This window comes from Daphnia carinata, chromosome 3, assembly GCF_022539665.2.
Source record: "Daphnia carinata strain CSIRO-1 chromosome 3, CSIRO_AGI_Dcar_HiC_V3, whole genome shotgun sequence".
In the NCBI taxonomy this organism is placed as follows: Eukaryota; Metazoa; Arthropoda; class Branchiopoda; order Diplostraca; family Daphniidae; genus Daphnia; species Daphnia carinata.
The window spans coordinates 3,755,626-3,776,238 of NC_081333.1; the positions used below are offsets into that span (position 1 = coordinate 3,755,626).

Sequence of the window (20,613 nt, forward strand, 5' to 3'; positions counted from 1 at the left end):
AAGTTTGCAATTTAGTTTGGTGTCCTCTAGAGCCCTCTAGAGCAACGTAACAATAAAGTGAACATATTTGGTATGCATATTGCAGCGCTACTCGCCAATGTTGTCCTACCTAAAAAATAATAGGTGAACGATCCTTGGCCCTAAATATTGGAACATGTTGCAACCTCAAACATACACAGATTTTTTGTTATCTGGTGGCGCAAGAATGTTATCGAACCGACATCGATAACCGTTCACGTAACTGGACGGTATAAAAACAAGGATGTATGCATTGACTTATATACTTTAAATTTTGTTCAGGCATCGCATACGGGTAACAAATGTCTAACGTGAAAGTCGCTCTTATTACTGGTATCTAACTTAACACAACTGCTTTTAACTTCATTAATAACACCCCATTTTTCTCTGTTTTAGGTGCAAGCTCCGGAATTGGTGCAGCAACTGCGGTGCATTTCGCTAGCATAGGCTACAGATTAGCCATTTGCGGAAGAGATGAAACTGCTTTAGCAAAGACTGCCGCGCAATGTTTGGAGGCCAATCCCCAACTCTTGTCACATGATGTAATGATTCTGACCTAAAAAACGGTTATATTTTTAATTAAACATTTGTTTCATCGAAGGTATTGGCTTTGGTTGGAGATCTGACAGCGGAAAAGGATTGTGAGGATGCGGTGAGCAAAACAATAGAGCGTTTCAAAAGACTTGATGTTCTTATTCCAAATGCTGGAATCCTAGTCATTGGGTCTCTTGAAACGCATTCTTTGGAGGAGTATGACCGTGTCATGGATATTAACTGTCGTTCAGTCGTTGTCTTGATGAAGTTGTGTATCCCTCATCTTGTCGAATCGAAGGGAAACATAGTTAGTGTTTCCAGCATTTGCGGGCTGCGAGCGGTAGTCTTTTTTGCTACCTAAAGAATTGCATAATGGACCTAATTATTGATTTTCTTTGGTCACAGTTCCCCGGATCGCTGTGCTACAATGTTAGCAAAGCAGGCGTAGACCAACTAACTCGATGCTCTGCACTAGAATTAGCTCCTAAAGGAGTCCGCGTGAACGCTGTCAACCCGGGTGTGATCATCACAGAATGTCAGAAACGTGCAGGGATGACTGACGATTTTTACGCCAAATTCATGGAACATTCGAAAACGACACATCCACTCGGGCGGCCTGGTACGGCGGAAGAAGTTGCCAAAGCGATTGCGTTTCTTGCCTCGGACGACGCCTCTTTTATTACAGGAGTGACGTTACCCGTGGATGGTGGCCGGAGTGTATCTTGTCCCCGCTAAGCAAACCAATTATCAAATACAATGAATGCCTAAACACAAGCTTTTTAAAAGTACTAAGCTGTCTGTTTAAGATCTGTGAATGACAAGTATCTAAAAACACTTGGTTAAGCTGTCCGAAGGTGGGCTAGCTCTTTAAAGGCTGGATATTACCATCAATTTTAAGGCCTGTAGGGAAAGCTGAATTATTTTTTACATCAGAAAAATGTTACCTTTATTTGCACTGATGGTAAGAATGGCGCCACGCCCCATTTCAACATTTAACGAACCAGTCAATATTTTTAGGGTGGAGTACTCCATACCGCTAGGCGTTAGCATCTGCAATCCTGCGTCCGCCAATCCAGTTACAGTCGGCGTTGACCTTTCTTACAATAGAGCTCTTACTTGTTAGTTAAGCGCTTTTACCAAGGTATGAGCACGTAACCTAAATTTGAAGGATAAAAAAACAATCTGTTCATCTTAAACACGTAAGTATAAAATGACTTCATGGAACTCGTTTGACTTTCTTTCCTTAGATGGGCGTAATTGATATGGAAAAAATTGTTACGTCGACTATGATGCCCGCCAATGTGACTGAGGAGATTCCATGGGTTGAAACAACCATTGCTGGCGGATTCCGGATCTGGCAGGTTCTCTTCCTCAGTGGAGCAGTTCTTTTAGCCGTCGGTATTTGACAACGGATCCGGAGAAAATTTGGCGATTTATGACTCATTTGCTTGTACTGTTACAGTAATAATTCTGTGCTGCTGCGTACGCATACGTATTCCACGAACTAAACAAGAAATTGAGGCCGACTTCCGACGTAAGCAGCTTTCCAAGCGCTTCAAGCAAGAACTTAAGCGTATTCGAAATTCCGAATTGGATGTGATGGACCTCAGGCGGGGTATTACGCAATGCTCATCTGCTCACTTTAAATTCGTTTGATAACGGCTAAGCTTTACAAAAAACCTACGCCCAAATAGCACTTGATCGAGTACGAGCCGACTTCCACTCGGACACGGAAAGCTTCTGCGGTAATCAATCCGACATTTTCACTTCTTTGGCCCAAGGAGGAGTAGGTTCACCGGGAGAGGATAGCCCACTAGACTCAAGCGGTGAGCATTAAAATCTGTTAATTAAAGCTTGAATGTAAAACTTTTTGCGTCTTTGCTAGACTACAACGTTACCCAACAATGGTTAGAAATGCAAATGTCCAAGCTACGTCCGGCGGCGCCATTACCTAAACCTTATACAACTCAGCCTGTATAATTTAGCATGGGCAGAACATGAGTCGGTACATTTTTTGCATCTTTCCGCAATTTGGTCTATCTTTAAATTTTGGCGCAAATCACTTCATCGTATAGCAAACTTGGACTAAAAGATGTTTTACCGCTTTCATCCGATAATACACGTATAAAAGAACAATTTATTGGTAGTCACCTGTTAGTGTACAGAGTTTAACCCACAAGAGTGTCTTCGGCTCGAATGTATTCGCCTACGTCTGCTTGATGGAAGCAGACAATCGCCATTGGCTCAGCATGTCTGCACTCTGAGGTTGCTTTGGCAGCAACACCAAAACCCTTTAAAATAGCGTCGACGATTTTCAATACTTGAACTAGTGAACTTGTAAATGTACCACCTACCAGGGGAACATCAGCCATATTGTAAACTACAACTCCTTGATATTTGGCAGTACTTTCAGAAATTCTACCAAGACCAGATTTCATTATGTGATTTCCATAGACAAACTGTTGCTCAGCTGTTGGTTTGAGCCAAATTTTATACTGCACGCAAATTTTATTATGTTTACATAACATCTTTTAAAATAAGAATGACGGCTTACCTGAGCATAAGGGGCCAAGTAATCCAATGCTGTGATGTGAAGGCGGAATTTCCTTGTCTTGGTAAACTTGCCAAAGCATGTTCCAATGCTGATAAGGTTGTCACGGTCAATGGAGACAGCATGCTTTAGAAGTTTTTCAGAGATGTAAAATACTCTGTCGCGGTGGAGGCGAAAGCAGTAAGCTCCATCAGGTCTGTCGATTAACAACCTTACATTTTCGCCGATACTAAAAAGTTAAAGGCAAAAAACAAAATGTTGAGATGCATGGTAAGTTTAAGATCTAGACAAGTATAACTCAGATTTTTTAAATTTTCAGATACTTGTTTAATTAGTTTAAGTTAGTGAGTGTATAGTCAGTAGTTAACAATGCTAAGTAAATAAACATGTATCCAGTCCTGAATGCAAAGTTTACAAGTAAAGTGGAAATAGCACTTACTATTTCGTAAGCTTTTCAAAAAAGATTTTGGTTTCTTCTTCAGTTAATGGTCTCATGTTGAATTTAGTTTTAGTCCACGTGCGTCACGTCAACTGCTCAAGTCAGACGACGAATAAAGCGAGGATGTTTAGGCGAGGGCTAAACAGTATGCTAGATGAATGGAAAATTGTTGAAACATTTAAGTGTTAATAATTCTTTAGATTTTTAATTCTTTATTGCTTAAAAATCTTGGAGAGTTTGTTAATAAGAAAACTATAATTCTAAACTTTTAATTTTTAAAATACATCTGTCAAACTTTGGCATAAAATGGTTAATTTTGTTGGTAACGTCAGTATGAACAGAGTCATAGATCCTAATCATTGACTTTTCTGAATCTACAAGTCAGGGAAGAAAGGCTGTAAGGGCAGGAATGTATAATTTGTGTATTATTTTTGAAGATTTTTTATGGAAGCAATAAAAATGAGAAGCACGGAGATGATAAACCAAGAGACAAATTGTTCATCACAGTAGAGTTTAGGATGATGAAAACTAGAGGACACTAACAGGATGCATCCGTGACAGAAGAAAAAAAAACATGTGGAGATGGGGGAATAGAAAATAGGATCTAGAGTTATGAGTTGTTCCCCAATGTGTTTAGAATTTATCGTAAAAAATCGCGCACCATTTCTTGGAACGTATCGTCCCCAGCCTCACCAAATTCAGTTTCTCTCATTTCGTCAGTTAGACGAGAAATGCGCAAACTGGAAGGCAACAATTTGTTATTCAACATATTGAATTATATGATTGCATCGATAAATTTCTACTCACAAACTAACAATATCCGCGTTTGCAGTCTTCACCGCAACATCTAAAGGGGTATTCCCGTCATTATCAGCAATTTTTTGGTCCGCCCGATTTTTCAACAGTAGTCCAACCTGTGCTGGAAGACCTGCAATTTCATGAAAGGACATTAGAATGCTTCGCAGAAAGCAAACCGAATTCACACTTCACCTAATTCTGTTGCCAGTAGCAAGGCAGTTTTACCAGCACCATCCCTGGTATTTATTTTGGCCCCATTTAAAAGAAGATACTGCAATACCGTCACCGATCCCTAAAACGGTGGAAGAAAATTGTGGTTATTTAGGATGAGATTAGGATTCTTAAAATGTGAGGATCTTACATTCAAAACGGCTAAATGAACTGGAGCCCGTTCTTCAGCGTTACCACTGGTAGTGTTCCTATCCGCATACAGAGCTAGAGCACGTGCGATCCACACTATTTGGCCCGTTTCAGCTCCTTTACTCAATAGCCAATTTGGATCGACCTGGCCTGCGAAACAAAATTCAAATTACTATAACTCTGCGTGCGATGTTAACCAGTTGCATTTACTATACCCGATTCAGGAATGATGACAGCTTCCTTGACAAGATTCTCATCACCAGCCCATCTGTGATCAACAAAGAGCTTTTTGACATATTTTGCCTGTATCCAGGCATCTCTCATTTGCTGAGTCGAATCTGGCTGTGGTTTACTCAGATCACTGGCAGTATCTACTTTAGACTCGTAGATCGAGTTGACGATTGCGTTACCCAGGGAAACCATCACCTGAGCCACTTCACCGTCCCATTTGTCCCAAGTAAGAGACCTTACTTTGCTTACGTGCACACCAAGACTACGGTGGATACCCGAGCACGCTGTTGGAACATTTGAAACGGGATTGCAGAAATGGGTTTGAAACAGTACCAAAGAAAAATTAATTTACCTATGCACAATGTGATTCCCAAATTTATACTAGCCCATTCCGGGTTCTCAGCGGAACAATCACAGCAGCGATTGTTCCCTGCTACGGCTAAAATGTCCGATAATATCTTATCTTTGTTGCTTTCCCTAATTTAAAGAGGACAGTTGGATTATTAGAACAGATGGTGTGACTTATCAATACCCACTTGGATGTGTTGGCGCTATCGGTGGTACTGTTGCTAGAGTTTTGGCTATCTTTTGCGTTACTCCTCGGCGATTCGTTGCTAGCTAAACTATGTCCAGAACTACTTCGGCTGCTTAACATCAACTGCATTGCTGCACCTATCTCATCTTGAATGGCCTGGATCCATACTTGAAAAGTTTCTTCGGAGTCTGCTTGCAGTACGTGGGACCTGAATAGTTTACCAACATTTTAGAATCACGCTCAAGCTACGCAGTGTTTAAATATTAAAACATATTAATATTTACTTAGTGGGCGAGATAACCTCAAAGCAGTTGCGGCGATCAATGTCGTTCAGCGGTCGAACGGAACAAAGTTTCAAATCTTGTTCCATTACAGTGCCCTCTCGGTCTCCTGAAAAGTGCCCAGCCGATAAGTAGAGGAATTGAAAATCATCAAACAAAAGTATTGCGCACCTGTTCTTTTGCGGTAAATCAACTGGCTGGAACAAATGGCAAACCATCGTCTATTCCATGTTTTAAGCGGACTCGAAGTTCGTTTGAAAAGGTAGCCTTCCATACGAGTTCCATTCAAGGTCTCTGATTTTAGCATGGGCACCAGATCTTTTGAGGTGACTACGCTGTGGCGATTTCCCAATTCTCTTTCCAAAGCATTTGTAGCGTCTCGAAACCGCGACACCTTTTTCAACAAGTCATTGTTGTAATTCCAACTTTTAACGTTAGCATCACCACTGATTACTGTGACTCACTTCTACTCCAATGTTTTTCAGGAACGGATCAGTATCTTGGAAGAGGTCCGATCCTTGGTGAAAGAAGGTGCTCTGGGCGTGCATGTAGGATAGTAACTGTGGGTCCAATCAATACGTTAACCTTCATTCAAACAACAAATCACAATGAGAATCTGTAAAGTCCTACGGGATCAAGAATTTCATGGCGTTTCCGCGACTGCACGAGGCTAACAATGAATAAATGATCCAAGGCCGTGTAACGGAAGCAACTGCGCGTAGCAATCAACACATTGGCCGTTTCGTCCACTCCAGTACTGGTCATCAAACCTGCCGAAAAAAATTATATTACTCAACTTCCCACAACGCATATATCTTATCAGTAACATGGCAATAGATAAGGGAAGCACAAACCCTGATGCGATGAAGAGAGTGCGCTGGTGGCTAGGACAGTGTTCGCGGAGCCAGAAGTGTTTATTCCTTGACTCTTATTGGAATTTTTGGGAGCTTGGGCATGTCGAGCGAGAGCCGTGTCGAGATCAGCCGAAATTTTGTCGAAGTGTTGCCGACTGTCCTTGACTTGCTTCAGGTCCCTACGTATTTAGAAAAATTGCTTAAAGAGTTTCCTTTTTATGCTTGTTGCCCTCTTAAATCTCACCTCTTTAGGAAATTATTTAGTGATCTAGAAACTGATCTACTGGTTTGGTCAATCAGGATTGAATGATATTTGATAGTTTCTTGTAACGAATTGGCGACTTTATTCAAAGCCTGAGAGACTGCTGGGTCTCCTTTGAAATGCATGCTCACTTGCAACATGCTTTGAACAAGGTTACTATAGGATCAAACATACACAAAAATTAAAGAACACTCAGAGCAATCTACATGATTGTTACATTACCTTTGAAAGCCCAAGTAGGCTTTCCCTGCTTCAATTGTCAAGTTGCAGTTTTTCAAGACCTGCATTGTCAACAAAGAAAAATTACTGACAGTCATTTAAACATACAATAATAGCTTCCTTACCTTTTCTAGTTTTCCTTCCAGATCGTCGAGATTGGCATGGTTTTCCTCCAGAACATCCCTAATAGCAGGAAAGTAAAAGTCACACTAGACTCTCTTCAAAATTATTTGTACCATTAAATTTGAAGTACCTAAATTTGGGGGAATCCCTCATGCATTCTTCGTATGATATTAGTGGCTTCATGGTGAATGGCAGACAGTTCAGATCTGTGATGATAGTTTCAAGCTGATTGACAGTGGTGTTAATTTTACGCAACAATCTGCAGAGCAAAGAACACAATAATGGAAAGGAAGACTTATTATTATTTTGTCTTACTGCCAACTTACCAGTAATTTGGCTTAAATGGTTAATGGTTGTTTAACACACTGGGATAAAAGTTGGCAACATGTTTGAATTAGATTTAGGCTGCCCTATGCAGCATTAAGCTCAATACTTAAGGATTGGGAAGAAGAACACAATAACGTCCCATCACTGTGGAAGATTGAAAATTGTAGTCATCGAAGACCCCCCGTCCTACAATGGAATGACGTATGTATCGTGTCAGGGAAATCTTATGTTGCAATCAGTCGTCGAAATGGCATGCAAAGTAACCGCTGCCGCAAGCTTATTTTTGAAAAAAAAAGTGTTCATACAAACAAACAGGCTTACACGCCCACTCACTGGAGGGAACAAGGATGAACTCGTTCGTATCCAGCCTACGTACGTCGGTTGGGAAATCTTTTTTAAAAAGGGATTTGGGTAGAAACGAAAGGAAGGGAAAAAACGTCAAAACATTAAGGTAGTACTAAACGGCAACTTTTCAACACACATTGACTTGCAAATTGGAAAACGGGTACGAACGAGTTGCGTCTCGCTCACTGGAAATGGTTATGACGTGTTGTGAAAGTAAAAAAATGTAGGACATTAAACTACAAAAGAGCACTAATTCAACAGGGACAGTATTTATTTTGTGAAAATACCACGCTCGAGGAAACAACCCAAGCATTCGATGAAGCTTCAGTTTTGTCATAATTTTAATGGAAGGATATAATAACAGCATTAACAGAACATAATGTTGGCTGGCTACACCCAAGGAAAAGACAAAAAAAATGTATATAACATAATAGCAAGTGATGCCCGTTTGTCTCGTTCTAATTCGTTCGATAGCCTCGTAAACCACATGATGACGCAGAGAGGGAACGACACACTTAGCCCGTACAGCTGTTGCTAATGGCCCTCTGCGGTCGCACTAATGCTGTTTGTTTATTTCTATAAAATACAATTGCATCCGGAAATAAAAAAGCTATTGCAAATAGTGAAGTTAAAGCGTTTTCTTGGAACGTATTCATTTCAACCAAATATTGCTGCGTATTTCACTAATCAAACTCCGCAATATTGAAAATACTTACTATCTGGGATTTGCCGACACATAAACTATAAATATTTGCGTACACTAGCTGCAACCTATACAATCTATACCGTTTGCCATATTAATTGGAAACTCATTCTAATTCAGTATGTCGAACAATCAATCTAATCCCAACCATTCAGCTAATATTCCGATACCCAACGAATCCGACGATCAACCGACTAATACCAACGAGCCTGATGCTGGCCATCAAACCATCGATCGGTTGGCTAACATTGCTTTTCCGTCATCCAGTGTGTCTTCTGACGATCAATCCTGGACTGATGATGTAGCTAGTGGTGACGATAATATAGCGAATCCATTATCCAGCATGTCCGTTGATGATCTACCAAGGGTCAATAATCAAACCGGCACCAATGAGGACGTGATTATGACGGACGATGAACCTGCCAATCCCAGTAGCTCCTCTCCCGAACAGCTCAATTACGACAACGGTCAGTGTGCCATTTGCTTGGGTCCTCAAGTGGACAGGTCACGTCCCAGATGTGGTCACGTTTTCTGTTTTGACTGTTTGAAGGAATGGTGTCGTGTAAAACTGGAGTGCCCAACATGCAGGCAGCCATTTACCAACTTTGTTCATATGATCACAGGAACAGCTACGAATGAAACCAGTGAAGTTTACACGCCAGATCCTCCTCTGGTTCCAGCACAAAACCGACACATCGTAACAATACGTTTCCCCATCGAATGGTTGCCTCTTTTGAACGAAACTCAATTTCAACGGTTTCTCTTTTCGATGTTTATACATCTCCAAGAAGGAGGTCAAGCGGAGAATGCTGCTGAACCGCCACCTAACTCATCGACCGATGACCAGCCAAATGCGAACAATCCATCGAACAATTCCAACTAATTTTTCAAACTGTTTTCATCAGACATTGAAATACAAAATTAGATATTCGTTCAAATACTTAACGTGTTTCTTCTTCGATTTAATGTCACTTGCACGTACATAAAGAAAACCATACTTGTAAGCTGGACTGCCGTTTGTAGTACAAAACAGGCAGACTGAGTTCACTGACACTGAGACTGACACTGAGACTGACACTGAGTACGTTTCACAGTTAATTTGTTTAGACGAGGTCGTCGGTAACTAGGGAGTGATCAAAACGCCTAGCGTTCAACTGAAGAGGGTAAGGCGGCCTGAGTGGAGCTAATCCAACGCTTTCTCTATTATTAGCGCTGTAAAAAGAACAAGTGCAACATTTCGTTGATGATAAAACGAAAAAGGCTGTGAAACAATCAAACCCTAAAAAAGGAGAAACGAACCTGTTTTGTAAACTGAATTTAGACTGGACCGCAGCGGGCTGGATCAGTCCCGTTGGTCCGCACACGACACCAGTGGGCGCAACGTTAGTTACCCTGGACTGTTGCACTCCTTAGCGTAAAAACAAATGAAACCACTTAGAGAATAACAATTAAACTTGAGGCACATTAAATACTACCGAGAATGTGACGAATACCGTAGCGCGAAGGAGCGGCCTCATGGCCAATGTTTTCTGTGTAGATTGGATGGGGACGACAGCTGTTTGACGTCAGAGTCAATAAGATGCCTATCACTAAAATGGCGAAGATGGCGATCCCGAACCTTCCCATGATTAAATTGGTTAATCCAATTCAACTGTCTTAGGTGTAGCTCCATTAAGTGTGCATACCAAAAGTACCACTGTGACCAGATGGAATTGCTTGATGAAATCATCGGGCAGCATCCCCGTCCGCAACACAACTCCGAATCGGCTTTACACCTGTTAATTGATCAAATAAAATTAAAACGAATATTTCTCTGTGTGATGTACAACGGAAGTCCAAAGAACATGAAGTTACTTGTAAACAAAAGTGGCATTGCCATCGTAAATCGTACAGAAGAAGATCTGCGACATGATCTTGTTTGTTGTTGGCTACGAGCCTGGTCAACGACTGGTGTTTCAATTGAACATCTAGCTGCACTATAGCGACTCCAGCATTTCCAGATTTTATCGATTGAAACCTTTGTGATTCATTGTTGATGCGTCCACGTATTGATATCGATGGCGAGTTGACCATTCCATTCCATCAGGAGGCTGTGATGAATCTTTGATCACTGCTCGCCCCCTCACTTCGGCCTACGTCACTAACTGCGTCGGTTGAAAGTCACATTTGATTAAATAATAGGAGGCTCGGACGTCATGTTCCAGATTTAGAAATGAACCTCCCTACACGATTTTATACCTTCGCTTGGAGTGAAGAGAAAAAATAGAAAGGTCTTGTGCAACTTCAAGATGTCTGTATTCGTGAATCAATCCAGAAAGAAATGCTGAAGTATTTAAGGCGGCGATACAGAAAGCCTTAAAAAAAATAATGTTAAACTATTTCGAGAGTATTCGATCAGATAATAAGGCTTTTTAATAGAATATCAAAAAATGGTCATCACCCAAATTTCAGGACACACCGAGAAGTCAATGAAACACAAGGCAAACGAGAGATTTATCACGAGCGTTTGAAGAGTTAGATTAAATAAGACACTTTGAAATACTGCCAGTGGTGGTAACTTGAATGCAACAAAGAAAAAACAAAAAGTTAGGGTAATCATTTAGAAGATGAAAAAAAAAAAAATCAGGTGGGCGTGCCCGAAAAACGGGAAGGGTCGACATAAAAATTTTGTTTTCAACGTAGACGCAAATCTCCTTTTTGTTTATGAACTTTCGCGCAATTCCACGAACTTTATCGTCTCTCCTGCACACTGAATGCTTTTTCACTTGAAAGAATTTGAAAGAAAACAATCGAACGTGACGCCATCTAACAAGATGCCTGTCTCGAAAATCGTCATTCAAAAATAAAATGCAAATAAAAGAAAAGGTTTTTTCTGTAGCGCCGTATTGTTCACGATCAGTCGACAGTGACTGCCAAAGACCGTGCCTTTCTCGTGCTCAAATCAAGACTATATCCGAAAAATGTGATTACATAAAAATGTGATTACATAAAAACAATTGACAAACGAATGCTGTTGATTCCAAACATTTCGTGATGGATTCCTTTTTTTTTTTAAGGAGGATCAATACCACCCGTACATAGAGGTAAAGGCTGAATGGTTCAGATGAGACATGGCGTGCGGATGAGCCATCGAATTTCGATTGTTGCTGCTGAACGCTGGAACGGCCGGCGCAGTAACGGATGGCATCATCATCGATGCTTGTTGCTGCACCTGTTGCTGGACTACTGCTGTCTGATGCTGATGTTGTTGCTGAAACCAAGTGCTACTCTCTTGCGGGGTGTACGGATAGCTCATCATCGTGTTGGCCATCTAAAAAGAAAAGAATTAAAACGATTAGATTCGATTCAATTTTAATAATTTGAAATAAAAAATCAAATGTCTTACCTGATGATGGGAGGTCAAAGAAGTGGAGTAAGGATTGCTGGAAACGGACGGCAACGATGGCGAAGAAGCGGGAGCCGGAGCTCCAAAGGCGGGCGGAACCGAATAGAGTTGCTGTTGGTGCTGGACGGTGGACGGCATTTCGATTGCGTTGCTGGTCATCGAGTGATGATGGATAGTATCGTGCGGATAATGATAAGGAGACGAAGCAGCGGTAGGCAAACCCATGGTGGTTGCGTTAACGTTGGTAGACGTAGTCATTCCGCTTGCTGGACCGTTGACATTCATCGGTGCGTTCGTAGGAGCGGACGACGTGGTGCCGTATGGAGGTGACGAAGATCCATTGCCGGAAGAGGCTGAAGAAGTGGACATTTGTTTACGCAATCGGGCGCGACGGTTGCTGAACCAAACTTGAATTCTGGCTTCGGTGAGTTTAGTGCGTTGAGCCAATTCTTCTCTAGTGTAAACATCGGGGTATTGAGTACGGTCGAAAGCTTTCTCCAATTCGTCCATCTGCTGGGCGGTGAAGGTAGTGCGGTGGCGGCGCTGTTTGCGCTTCAGCGGGATGCCCGGCTCCGAATCGCAGTCGGATGTGACTCCGTCATCCATTCCATCGCCGGAATGAGACGATGAAGAAGATCCATCACCTTGATGGCTCATCATTCCATATCCAAGATTCGTAACACCTTTAAATAAATTTGAATATTTAGTTTGTAGGCCTGAAATGTCGAGTCGTATTACAATAGCTAATTGAATTTATGAACTCCCCCGCTCAAATAAGATTTGCTGCCGTGTTACGTATTAATTAATTGAGGGGGGGGGTGTATAAAGATAACAAGAGAAGCAGGGTTACGCTAAAGGTCACTCGCAACAGGTGTTAAGCCTATTTAAAGATAAGGGTGCGTGCTGTGCTACTGTTGCGGCGGTTGTACTTGCCGCACGCCGTGCTTTTCTTTTTTTTATGATTGCAATTAAATTCGAAAGAGAACTTGGGCTCCTTATTTGCCCGCCCGTTGGCTTACGATAATAATCACTTGCGGAAGTCTAGGTAACTATAAGGCGTATGCTTACGGGACATGCACGGATCTCGTTAATGATAAGGATAGGTGATGTATAGTTTTTAATACAAAGCGCTCCCCCTGTTTTTTGTTTTTTTTAAAGTTTAGCCCGTAATCAGACCCCAACGGATTTTCTTTCATTTGTTGTAGTGTTACAATCAGGGTCCACATCCCGCAGGTGATTTAATTGAAAGAGGGAACATATTCATCTACTAAATAAACTACTTTAATTTGATAACGAACAAGACGCTAATACGTGTACAAATATTAGCATTTATATTATTATTTTTTATGACTAACAATAAGCGAGAGACTTTTACCTGCGGCTTCTGATTTGTGATTGGAGTGGCTATCCTCGGAAGTGTCGCGCAGGTAACGAGATATGGCACTAACCGAAGGGGCTGTAGAACGCTCGCAAAGTCCCTCCTTGATCAATCTGTTATTGAATGAAATAAAATCAAACAAGAACTTTAATTATCAGCTTAAAAAACAAAGTAGGTAGCACGCAGAACGTGTTTTAAAGGTGTAAATGATCTAACACTATACCTACCTGTCTCTGATTTCCCATGAAAAGATGCCGTGGTTCTCCATACGGTAAGACTGGATACGGCGCTGGATGTCTGGCTGAAGGCTGTGCTTCGGTCTGGCTCCACCGACGACTCCGGCGCGGATGCTGCCCGTCTCTTGGTAGCGGTTGAGGATCTTGGAGACGCAGCCGTGGGAGACGCGCAATTGTCGCGAGATGACGCACGGACGGACTCCGGCCGCCGCCAGTTCGACGATCTTCAAGCGGATGTGGTTGGGCAACGGCCGGCCGTTGATAAAGACACCGCCCAACTGATTAACACGGCCCTGACCTGTTCAAAAAAATGCAGTCAATTCATCGTCCATTGTTGTCAAACATTTTTTTTTGTTTTGCAAGACAATTCGCGATGCCAAGAAAGTTTGACAACCGATTTTTTTGAAAAAATTCATCCAAGGCGAACAAAAAAAGAAACGTTGTTGCTTCGTTTCACAGTATACCACGCGCCTAGGACTGTCCAGTCTCCTTGTTTAAAGTACATTCTACATAACAGAAGCATTTCCACTCTATGGCGCACGAAGGAGCATCGAGTGCCATAAGCGCAGAAGAAAAGATGCTATTATGAACGATCGGTCCGGCACGAGATCTTTAACAGATGTTACAAACAAAAAGGACAATAAGGCGCGCACGAAAAGTGTCACGAACCATGGACCTTAACAGTAGCCGCCAACGCCTATTTTTTTTGTTTTTTTTTCAAATTAATATAAAAAATGAGACGAGCTGACGTCATGGCAACCGTCTGATTCAACGAAATCGCGCCCGACTGCGCTTTTCGACATTCTCTTCAATACGTAAAAACAATCGCATTCGAAACTGAAGAATCATTCCATCCATGAATTTGTTTCTTTCTTATAGTTTAAAAATTAAAAATGAAATACCTTGAAAGGGATAGCCAGTGGTGTAACAAGGTCTTGCCATAGTGTTGATACCGGTCAACGTCATGTTTGAAACCTTCTTCCGTACCGATGATTAAAAATTCTTTAATGAAAATAGACAAAATCCCTTGATGAGTGGGCCAGAGATCTAAAAGGACACTACACTCAAACAGAGGGGAAGTAATACGATGAGTTTAAGCTGTGAGCAGCGGAGCACAACTGAACAGCTTTCCGAATTTCAGACTCGTTTTTTTTTTTTTTAGAAGCCCAGCTCTTCAAATATATCCCCCCTCCCCTCCCTACCAAACAAAGTCCAAACGGGCACGCACAGCTCTGCTTTCCTATTGGTCGGTTTCGATTCCTCCAGTTTAAGGAACGCCCACCTTTCCGCTTTTTCTTTTTCAACAACAACAACAAAAAAAAAAGAGAGGTCCCTTCTTCTTGTGGACGGACTGCCCCCTCCCGTGTTGAATCATCTTTCGGTCAATGATGAAGACCCCCTTTAATAATCAGGTCATCCTGACATATTCACGGTTATAGATGCTGCGCATTATTTCGATGCGGGAAATTTCACATGAGTTTCTATATCGAATCGCATTTATCGGTTTCTATATTTTATGTCCCATTGGTAGTCGTAAAGTTCCATAACGAGTTTGAAATTTTTTCTAAGAATGTCAATGGCAGTGACATTGTATTGAATTATGGACTGGGCGATCGGATCGATTTATCGAAACGTTTTCCGAATTTTGTAGAATTCAATTTGAATATTTTCAAAACGAACATCTACGACAATTTTTTTTTTTAAATTTTTTTTTTTTTTCAAATTAAACGAAATAAAAAGGGGAAACAATTTTTAAGTGCTGGATAACCGGAACAGACGGAACTGTTTTCACATATTGTTCACGCTTCTCCTGTAGGTCCGTCTCGGAGTCCCACTTTAAAACATTGTGTTATGTACAACTTTAGTGGCTTGGTTCAACCATTCTGTGTGCATACATTCGATGCCTTATTGAGCCATTACACGAGACTGATTGGGACATTTGGACCGGCGGGGTCAGCCACGACCGTCACGCATCCTCTCAAATGAAAAACCTTTTCTTTCTTTTCAATCAACAACTCCTTTAACCATGTCAACCGTTCCAGACACGCTAAAGCCTCCTCCCCGAAAAAAATTAAAACACGTGATCTTCCAAAAAAAAAGAAAAAAGAAGTGTTCCAGGTTGTCATTTTCCCACGACCCAAGTCGGTAGTCGAGTCAACTGATCGCAAAAAAATAAAGGCAATGGCTTCGATGGATATTATAAGAATGTGCTATGGCCTTTATAGACGTGTCACTAGGAATGTTGAAAGACGGACAACTTCTGTTTGGACCTATTCGATACGGGCCCCGAATCCATAGACGAGCAAGCCATATACATATAGATATAACTCTTTTTCAAAGTTTTACAATGTTACGCTGTGCTACCGGTGGTGCATCTATAGAAGCTGGAAAAGATTCGTCTGATCAGACACGCCGAAGAGCCAAACGGCAAAACAGTGGCCAGATTGTTTTACAACACGAGACGCGATCAAGACGGACAGCTTTCTTTCTTTTTTTTTTTTTCAAACTTCTCCCCCCTCATAAAAATTTCCATAGAGTTCTCCAGTAGCCGCTAGTACCGGCCTCTTTTCGTCTGTCTGTCGGCCAGTATTTTTTTTTTTTTTTTCCAGGCAGTGTCGTAAAAATAAGAGATGGAGCCTCAACAGGAGATGCTATAGGCCTATGGTTTCTCTTTTTATTTTTTGTTCCAGTTGAAAAATAACAACAACACAGAAATATATATAAAAACTTAGATATGTGTCTGAAGCACCTAACTGTTTTTTGTTGCCTTTCTTATGTTGTCTGGACGTCGTAAATGCACAGACTGGTTTTTATTCTATTCAAAAAAAGGAGCCAATAGATCAGCCACTGATTTACCTATCGATAGAGCGAGGCAACTGCATCTATCAACAGGTGGATATCCGTGAAGAAGCATTTTTCATAAGCATCGGCATGAAGACGATGTCGAATGCGATTCGTATATTATAACAAGCACGAAGTCGCATAGCGTTTCGCCGTGTTAACATTCTTCCATGTCTTCTGGAACGGCTCCCCCCCCCCCCCCACCAAAAAAAAATGTGGGTATATGACTCAATCAATACGTTTGTGCACGGTTGATTGGTTTGAATCAACACTTCACAAATACGGGGGCGCTGCTAAATTGCGCTGTTTTCAAAATCAAAACGAGTTTTGAAAGGGAACGAGGACAAATGGCCACGTCAAGCCAAAAAAAAAAAAAAAAAAAAAAAATGTGCGGATATGTTTGTATAGTTTTGTCAAGACTTTTGCGCGTATTTAAACGCACACACAGCTATTGTGTAACACGAAACTGTGCGCTGTTAAAGTTCGTGCTGCCAAAAAAACATGTTGGATGGCGGTAACCACTTTGGCTTTTCTTTTTTTTTTTGTGTTGAACGTGCCTTTCTTTATTTCGGACGAGATCCCGACGGGTCAGCATTTGAAAAATGAATTTTTAGGGGAGGTAGGAAAGTTGACAGTAAATCAAATGTTGAGTCTACACATGTGCCAATATATGTATATAGTCAAGAATCGTTTGAATTACGCGAGTTGTGCGGAAATTCCATCAGTTTTTCGTACTACTGTAATACAACTGACACCCCGTTTTCTTTAAGACGCTTTCGACATGTTCGGGGTTCCAATTCAATATCTTGTTTACGTTTTGCTTTTTGTTTTTGTTGTGAACAAACTCCGCAAATAAATCAACTCGGGTTTTGTAATATAGACCGTACGGGACATGTCGATCCCAGTTGGACACTTACTCAATTGAGCAACGCTCGATCTTTGGGTGTCTTTAAAGTCTTGAAAGTTTAACAAAATTAAAAAAAAAAAAACAACAAAAAAAAAACAAAAACAAACAAAGATATGAAGGAAATCTTTTTCTTACCCATCCTCTTGTTTTTGGATATTCCGTCTGAAGTGGATCACACACACACACACACACACACAATCGAGTGTCACAAGTGGTGGCAAATGAACGCGATTAGCTGCAATCAAAACCGAAAATCTGATGAGACATTTTTAAACTTTTACAACCACACAGGACAAAAAGTTACATGTAAAATAGGTAGAATGGGGGCGGGGCTCTTATGCTTGGCATAAGTGGAGCGGGTGTAGGTGTAGGCTAAAAAGAAAAAAAAATGGGGACTACATCAAAAGAGAAAAAGAAGGAGGAGGTGTGTATGTGTGTACAACATGGCAGTTTCTATTGTCGGTGTGCACCACATGGAGAGGAGGGGGGGAGCTCAAAGTGAAACAGGAGGAAGGGGGGGGGGGGAAGACGATCAAAAAAGGTGTGCAACTCTCGCGTTACCTGGCCACCTTTTTGGCCATCAAAACGGAATGGATCCAATTTCTCTTTTTCTTTATGTGTGTTTATGTCTGTAATAGTAGTGCGTTATATTTGTATGACTACTACCACCACTAGACATAACTATTATGCTCTCCCCTCCCCACACACAACTTTTTTGTTTCAATTAGCCGCCGTTTCCGGTGCCAGTTGCCAAAGTACCGCCGCGCTGTCGCTACTGGCGCGTAATTTATGAACTAGATTTTTTTATTTTGAAACATTTTCGTTTCTTTATCTGTGTAACGCACGATGCTGATGACTTTTGGCTTGCCTACACAATTTGAAATTCGAGGGGGGGGGGGGGAATAAAAAAATAAGAAGAGGAAAAAGATAAAAAAAATGTTTCATCATTTTTCTGTCATGATTCCTATCCGACGGGAAATAGTTTATTTGTTTATTTTAAAAAAAAATATATAATTTTATATCCATTTCCCCCCCCCCCCCCCCCCCCCCCAAAAAAAAGGGGGGCGGGAGAACAGATGAAGGAATTCTGTTGTGTAATGCAATAGAGAACAGGTAAAGTCTATCTAAAAAAAGAAAAAAAGGCTATTCAATTGTTTCAATCCGTCCGCAGTCTTACGAATCATCCGCTATTACACGATTCTTTTTTGATTCAGTTGTTGTATACATTCTTTTTTTTTTTTTTTTTCTTTTGTTTAACACACTTCTTTTCAACGTGTTTTCATTGTGTGTGTACCTACACTGGACACTGTCCAAGCGTTTTCGTCGACAGGCTGTACACAGTAGCATAGTTTATTGTGTGTGTTCGTAGATAGATGCACGATGGGGGGACTCTGTTACCTATATAACATTTTATTTAAAAAAAAAAATAAATAGAATGAAATGGTGATGGCCGGAAGGTTTCCGCCGCCCAACAACAATTTTTTTTTGGGGGGGGGATTGGCTGTTTGCACTCAATGACAATTCCAGGGAGCTCTGATATACAAGCGCCATCAGTAGCTCCAGTGTATTGTAATATACGGACAGCAGCAAAAAAAAAAACGAAATCAATTCATTGAAAATCGTCCAGTCACGGTGAATGATCAGATTTTATTTATAGAGAGTGGGAAAAAAGGAAGGCAGCAGGGCTTTCCAACATGCATTGAAATCAGAAAGAACAAAATCGCTCCCACTGATCCTTTCGCTTGAAATAGAATGATTTCAAACACTTGCGTTTCTTTTTGCTGTACGACCTTAAAATTTTATTTATTTATTTTTTATATTTTTTTTTTTTTTTGGCTTTATAATTCATTTACTTATGAATCAATCGCTAAGAGTACAGGCGGGAAATTCAAAAAAAAAAACATCCTCGACATCGATGTCTATGTATAGGCCTTCACTTCCATTGCACTAAGTTTAAACTACGAACAAAAAAAAAAAGGGAACAAAAAAAAAATAATGAAAAATGACGACGAACAAAAAGAGAATGGGGGATGTGGCTCTCAAACAAAAGAAATAGAAAAGACAAGAGAACATTTTCGTTTCTTTTCTCTCGCGAAAGAAACACACACACACACAAAAAAAAAGAATAGACAGAGACCACCTAGCGGTGACGGAGATGCGCTTGTTAGTGTGAAATACACACCTTGCTCCTCCATAGCTGTTGCAGGTATAGATTCCATACATCAACTCTCTCAATTTTTTTTTTTTTTTTTTTTTGTATCGCGCTACTGCGCCTGCTGACAGCGCACTATAACATTCGCCAACTGGAACACAATTTTTCGTCCCTGATGTTGGCTTTCATCATTTGTATACAGGTGAAACTCGGGGATATCTAAAAATAAAAGGGGGGGGGGGGGCCAAATCTGCGCGGTTATTATCAAAAGACGATTTTTTGTTGTTGTTGTTGTTATTGTATACGACGTAGGCATTGGAGTGGATCGAGGCAATAATAAATCAAAGTCTTTCTTGCATTTTCTTCGCTGTTGTTGTTGTCTAGCGTACGCTTATTCTCAACTTCCGAAACGTATATTTCGCCTATTTTTTTTTTTATTGCATTATTTTGCAAACGTTTGCAGTTTTTTCTTATTTTATTGTTCATTGCCATTCACAAAAAAAAAATAGGCATTTTTTTTTGTTTTCGTTCCAATAAGAAAATGTTTCTCTTTCTTTTTTATTGTGTCGGCATTTTACTATAGGCCTATATCCGCAACAATCGCCATTTCTTATAATACCTTAAGAACCGCGAAAAAAAAATATGAGAGGACAATCGCAACATTGCAAAATTTTATTCTTCTGTCCCTTTCTTTGGAGGGCTGAGTTCTGTCTGGACAAACAGCAAATAAAATAAAAAAGAAGGGCCAATATCGTAAAAAAAAAAAAAAAAAAAACGGAAATTTGTTGCTTGTCTACGTAGCAATTGATCAGGCCCTTTTTTTTTTGCTGCCAAAAAAAAAAAATGTTCAGTTTCACTTTTCTTTTTTTTTTGCTGTGTATGGGCCTATTTATTGGCATTGCCTTTTTGCGCCCCTCTTTTTTTTTCCGCGTTTTTACAGCCTCAATTCTTTATTTATTTATTAGATTGCAAAAAAGAAAGAAGGAATTTGGCAAATGGACGCCGCCAAAATGTCTTTTTATGATTTTCGTTTAGATTTATTAGAGAGACGAACATACCGTTTCATCCAACGGTATTATAGTCCACCTGTAGCACGCGCTCAAAATCCTCGTAGGCCCTATTTAAGAAAACCGT

The 20,613-nt window shown here is 40.7% G+C and overlaps 6 protein-coding genes across 12 annotated transcripts; 2 read left to right on the forward strand and 4 right to left on the reverse strand.

Annotated features, from left to right (window-relative positions):
• The first annotated feature begins 234 nt into the window (after positions 1-234).
• Positions 235-1,326, forward strand: LOC130693543 (3-oxoacyl-[acyl-carrier-protein] reductase FabG-like). The gene is made up of 4 exons (XM_057516709.2): positions 235-351; positions 415-560; positions 620-892; positions 958-1,326. The coding sequence occupies exons 1-4, from the start codon at positions 321-323 to the stop codon at positions 1,285-1,287; spliced, it is 780 nt and encodes a 259-aa protein (XP_057372692.1). The 5' UTR covers positions 235-320; the 3' UTR covers positions 1,288-1,326.
• On the reverse strand, positions 398-15,047 carry LOC130693552 (60S ribosome subunit biogenesis protein NIP7 homolog). 3 transcript variants are annotated; one of them, XM_059494728.1, is made up of 5 exons: positions 3,543-3,692; positions 3,107-3,332; positions 2,907-3,047; positions 2,704-2,843; positions 398-574 (listed from the first exon to the last, which is right to left on the reverse strand). In XM_059494728.1, the coding sequence occupies exons 1-4, from the start codon at positions 3,596-3,598 to the stop codon at positions 2,721-2,723; spliced, it is 546 nt and encodes a 181-aa protein (XP_059350711.1). In that variant the 5' UTR covers positions 3,599-3,692; the 3' UTR covers positions 398-574; positions 2,704-2,720. The 3 variants fall into 3 exon arrangements, with proteins under 3 accessions (XP_059350711.1, XP_059350712.1, XP_057372702.1); XM_059494729.1 differs by lacking the exon at positions 398-574 and adding an exon at positions 15,043-15,047 and having other exon boundaries at positions 2,672-2,843; positions 3,543-3,606; XM_057516719.2 differs by lacking the exon at positions 398-574 and having other exon boundaries at positions 2,672-2,843.
• On the forward strand, positions 1,586-2,678 carry LOC130693549 (uncharacterized). Its single transcript, XM_057516716.2, has 5 exons — positions 1,586-1,693; positions 1,800-1,950; positions 2,015-2,167; positions 2,247-2,378; positions 2,438-2,678. Exons 2-5 carry the CDS (start codon positions 1,800-1,802, stop codon positions 2,530-2,532), a joined length of 531 nt encoding a protein of 176 aa, XP_057372699.1. The 5' UTR covers positions 1,586-1,693; the 3' UTR covers positions 2,533-2,678.
• LOC130693509 (arf-GAP with coiled-coil, ANK repeat and PH domain-containing protein 2-like) lies at positions 3,951-7,989 on the reverse strand. 4 transcript variants are annotated; one of them, XM_059494726.1, is made up of 18 exons: positions 7,866-7,989; positions 7,532-7,755; positions 7,336-7,464; positions 7,208-7,265; positions 7,086-7,144; positions 6,846-7,019; positions 6,602-6,780; positions 6,378-6,517; positions 6,212-6,307; positions 5,919-6,141; positions 5,751-5,856; positions 5,468-5,674; positions 5,284-5,408; positions 4,911-5,215; positions 4,702-4,845; positions 4,533-4,632; positions 4,350-4,470; positions 3,951-4,282 (listed from the first exon to the last, which is right to left on the reverse strand). In XM_059494726.1, exons 3-18 carry the CDS (start codon positions 7,386-7,388, stop codon positions 4,183-4,185), a joined length of 2,190 nt encoding a protein of 729 aa, XP_059350709.1. In that variant the 5' UTR covers positions 7,389-7,464; positions 7,532-7,755; positions 7,866-7,989; the 3' UTR covers positions 3,951-4,182. The 4 variants fall into 4 exon arrangements, with proteins under 4 accessions (XP_059350709.1, XP_059350708.1, XP_059350710.1 ...); XM_059494725.1 differs by having other exon boundaries at positions 7,838-7,982; XM_059494727.1 differs by having other exon boundaries at positions 7,854-7,972.
• LOC130693550 (uncharacterized) lies at positions 9,666-10,647 on the reverse strand. Of its 2 annotated transcripts, none has more exons than XM_057516718.2 (5): positions 10,435-10,647; positions 10,266-10,355; positions 10,056-10,198; positions 9,880-9,985; positions 9,666-9,792 (listed from the first exon to the last, which is right to left on the reverse strand). In XM_057516718.2, exons 1-5 carry the CDS (start codon positions 10,488-10,490, stop codon positions 9,684-9,686), a joined length of 504 nt encoding a protein of 167 aa, XP_057372701.1. In that variant the 5' UTR covers positions 10,491-10,647; the 3' UTR covers positions 9,666-9,683. The 2 variants fall into 2 exon arrangements, with proteins under 2 accessions (XP_057372701.1, XP_057372700.1); XM_057516717.2 differs by having other exon boundaries at positions 9,880-9,988.
• Positions 10,867-14,696, reverse strand: LOC130693520 (protein gooseberry-like). Its single transcript, XM_057516681.2, has 5 exons — positions 14,482-14,696; positions 13,571-13,877; positions 13,341-13,456; positions 11,966-12,648; positions 10,867-11,890 (listed from the first exon to the last, which is right to left on the reverse strand). The coding sequence occupies exons 1-5, from the start codon at positions 14,543-14,545 to the stop codon at positions 11,642-11,644; spliced, it is 1,419 nt and encodes a 472-aa protein (XP_057372664.1). The 5' UTR covers positions 14,546-14,696; the 3' UTR covers positions 10,867-11,641.
• Positions 15,048-20,613: the final 5,566 nt, after the last annotated feature.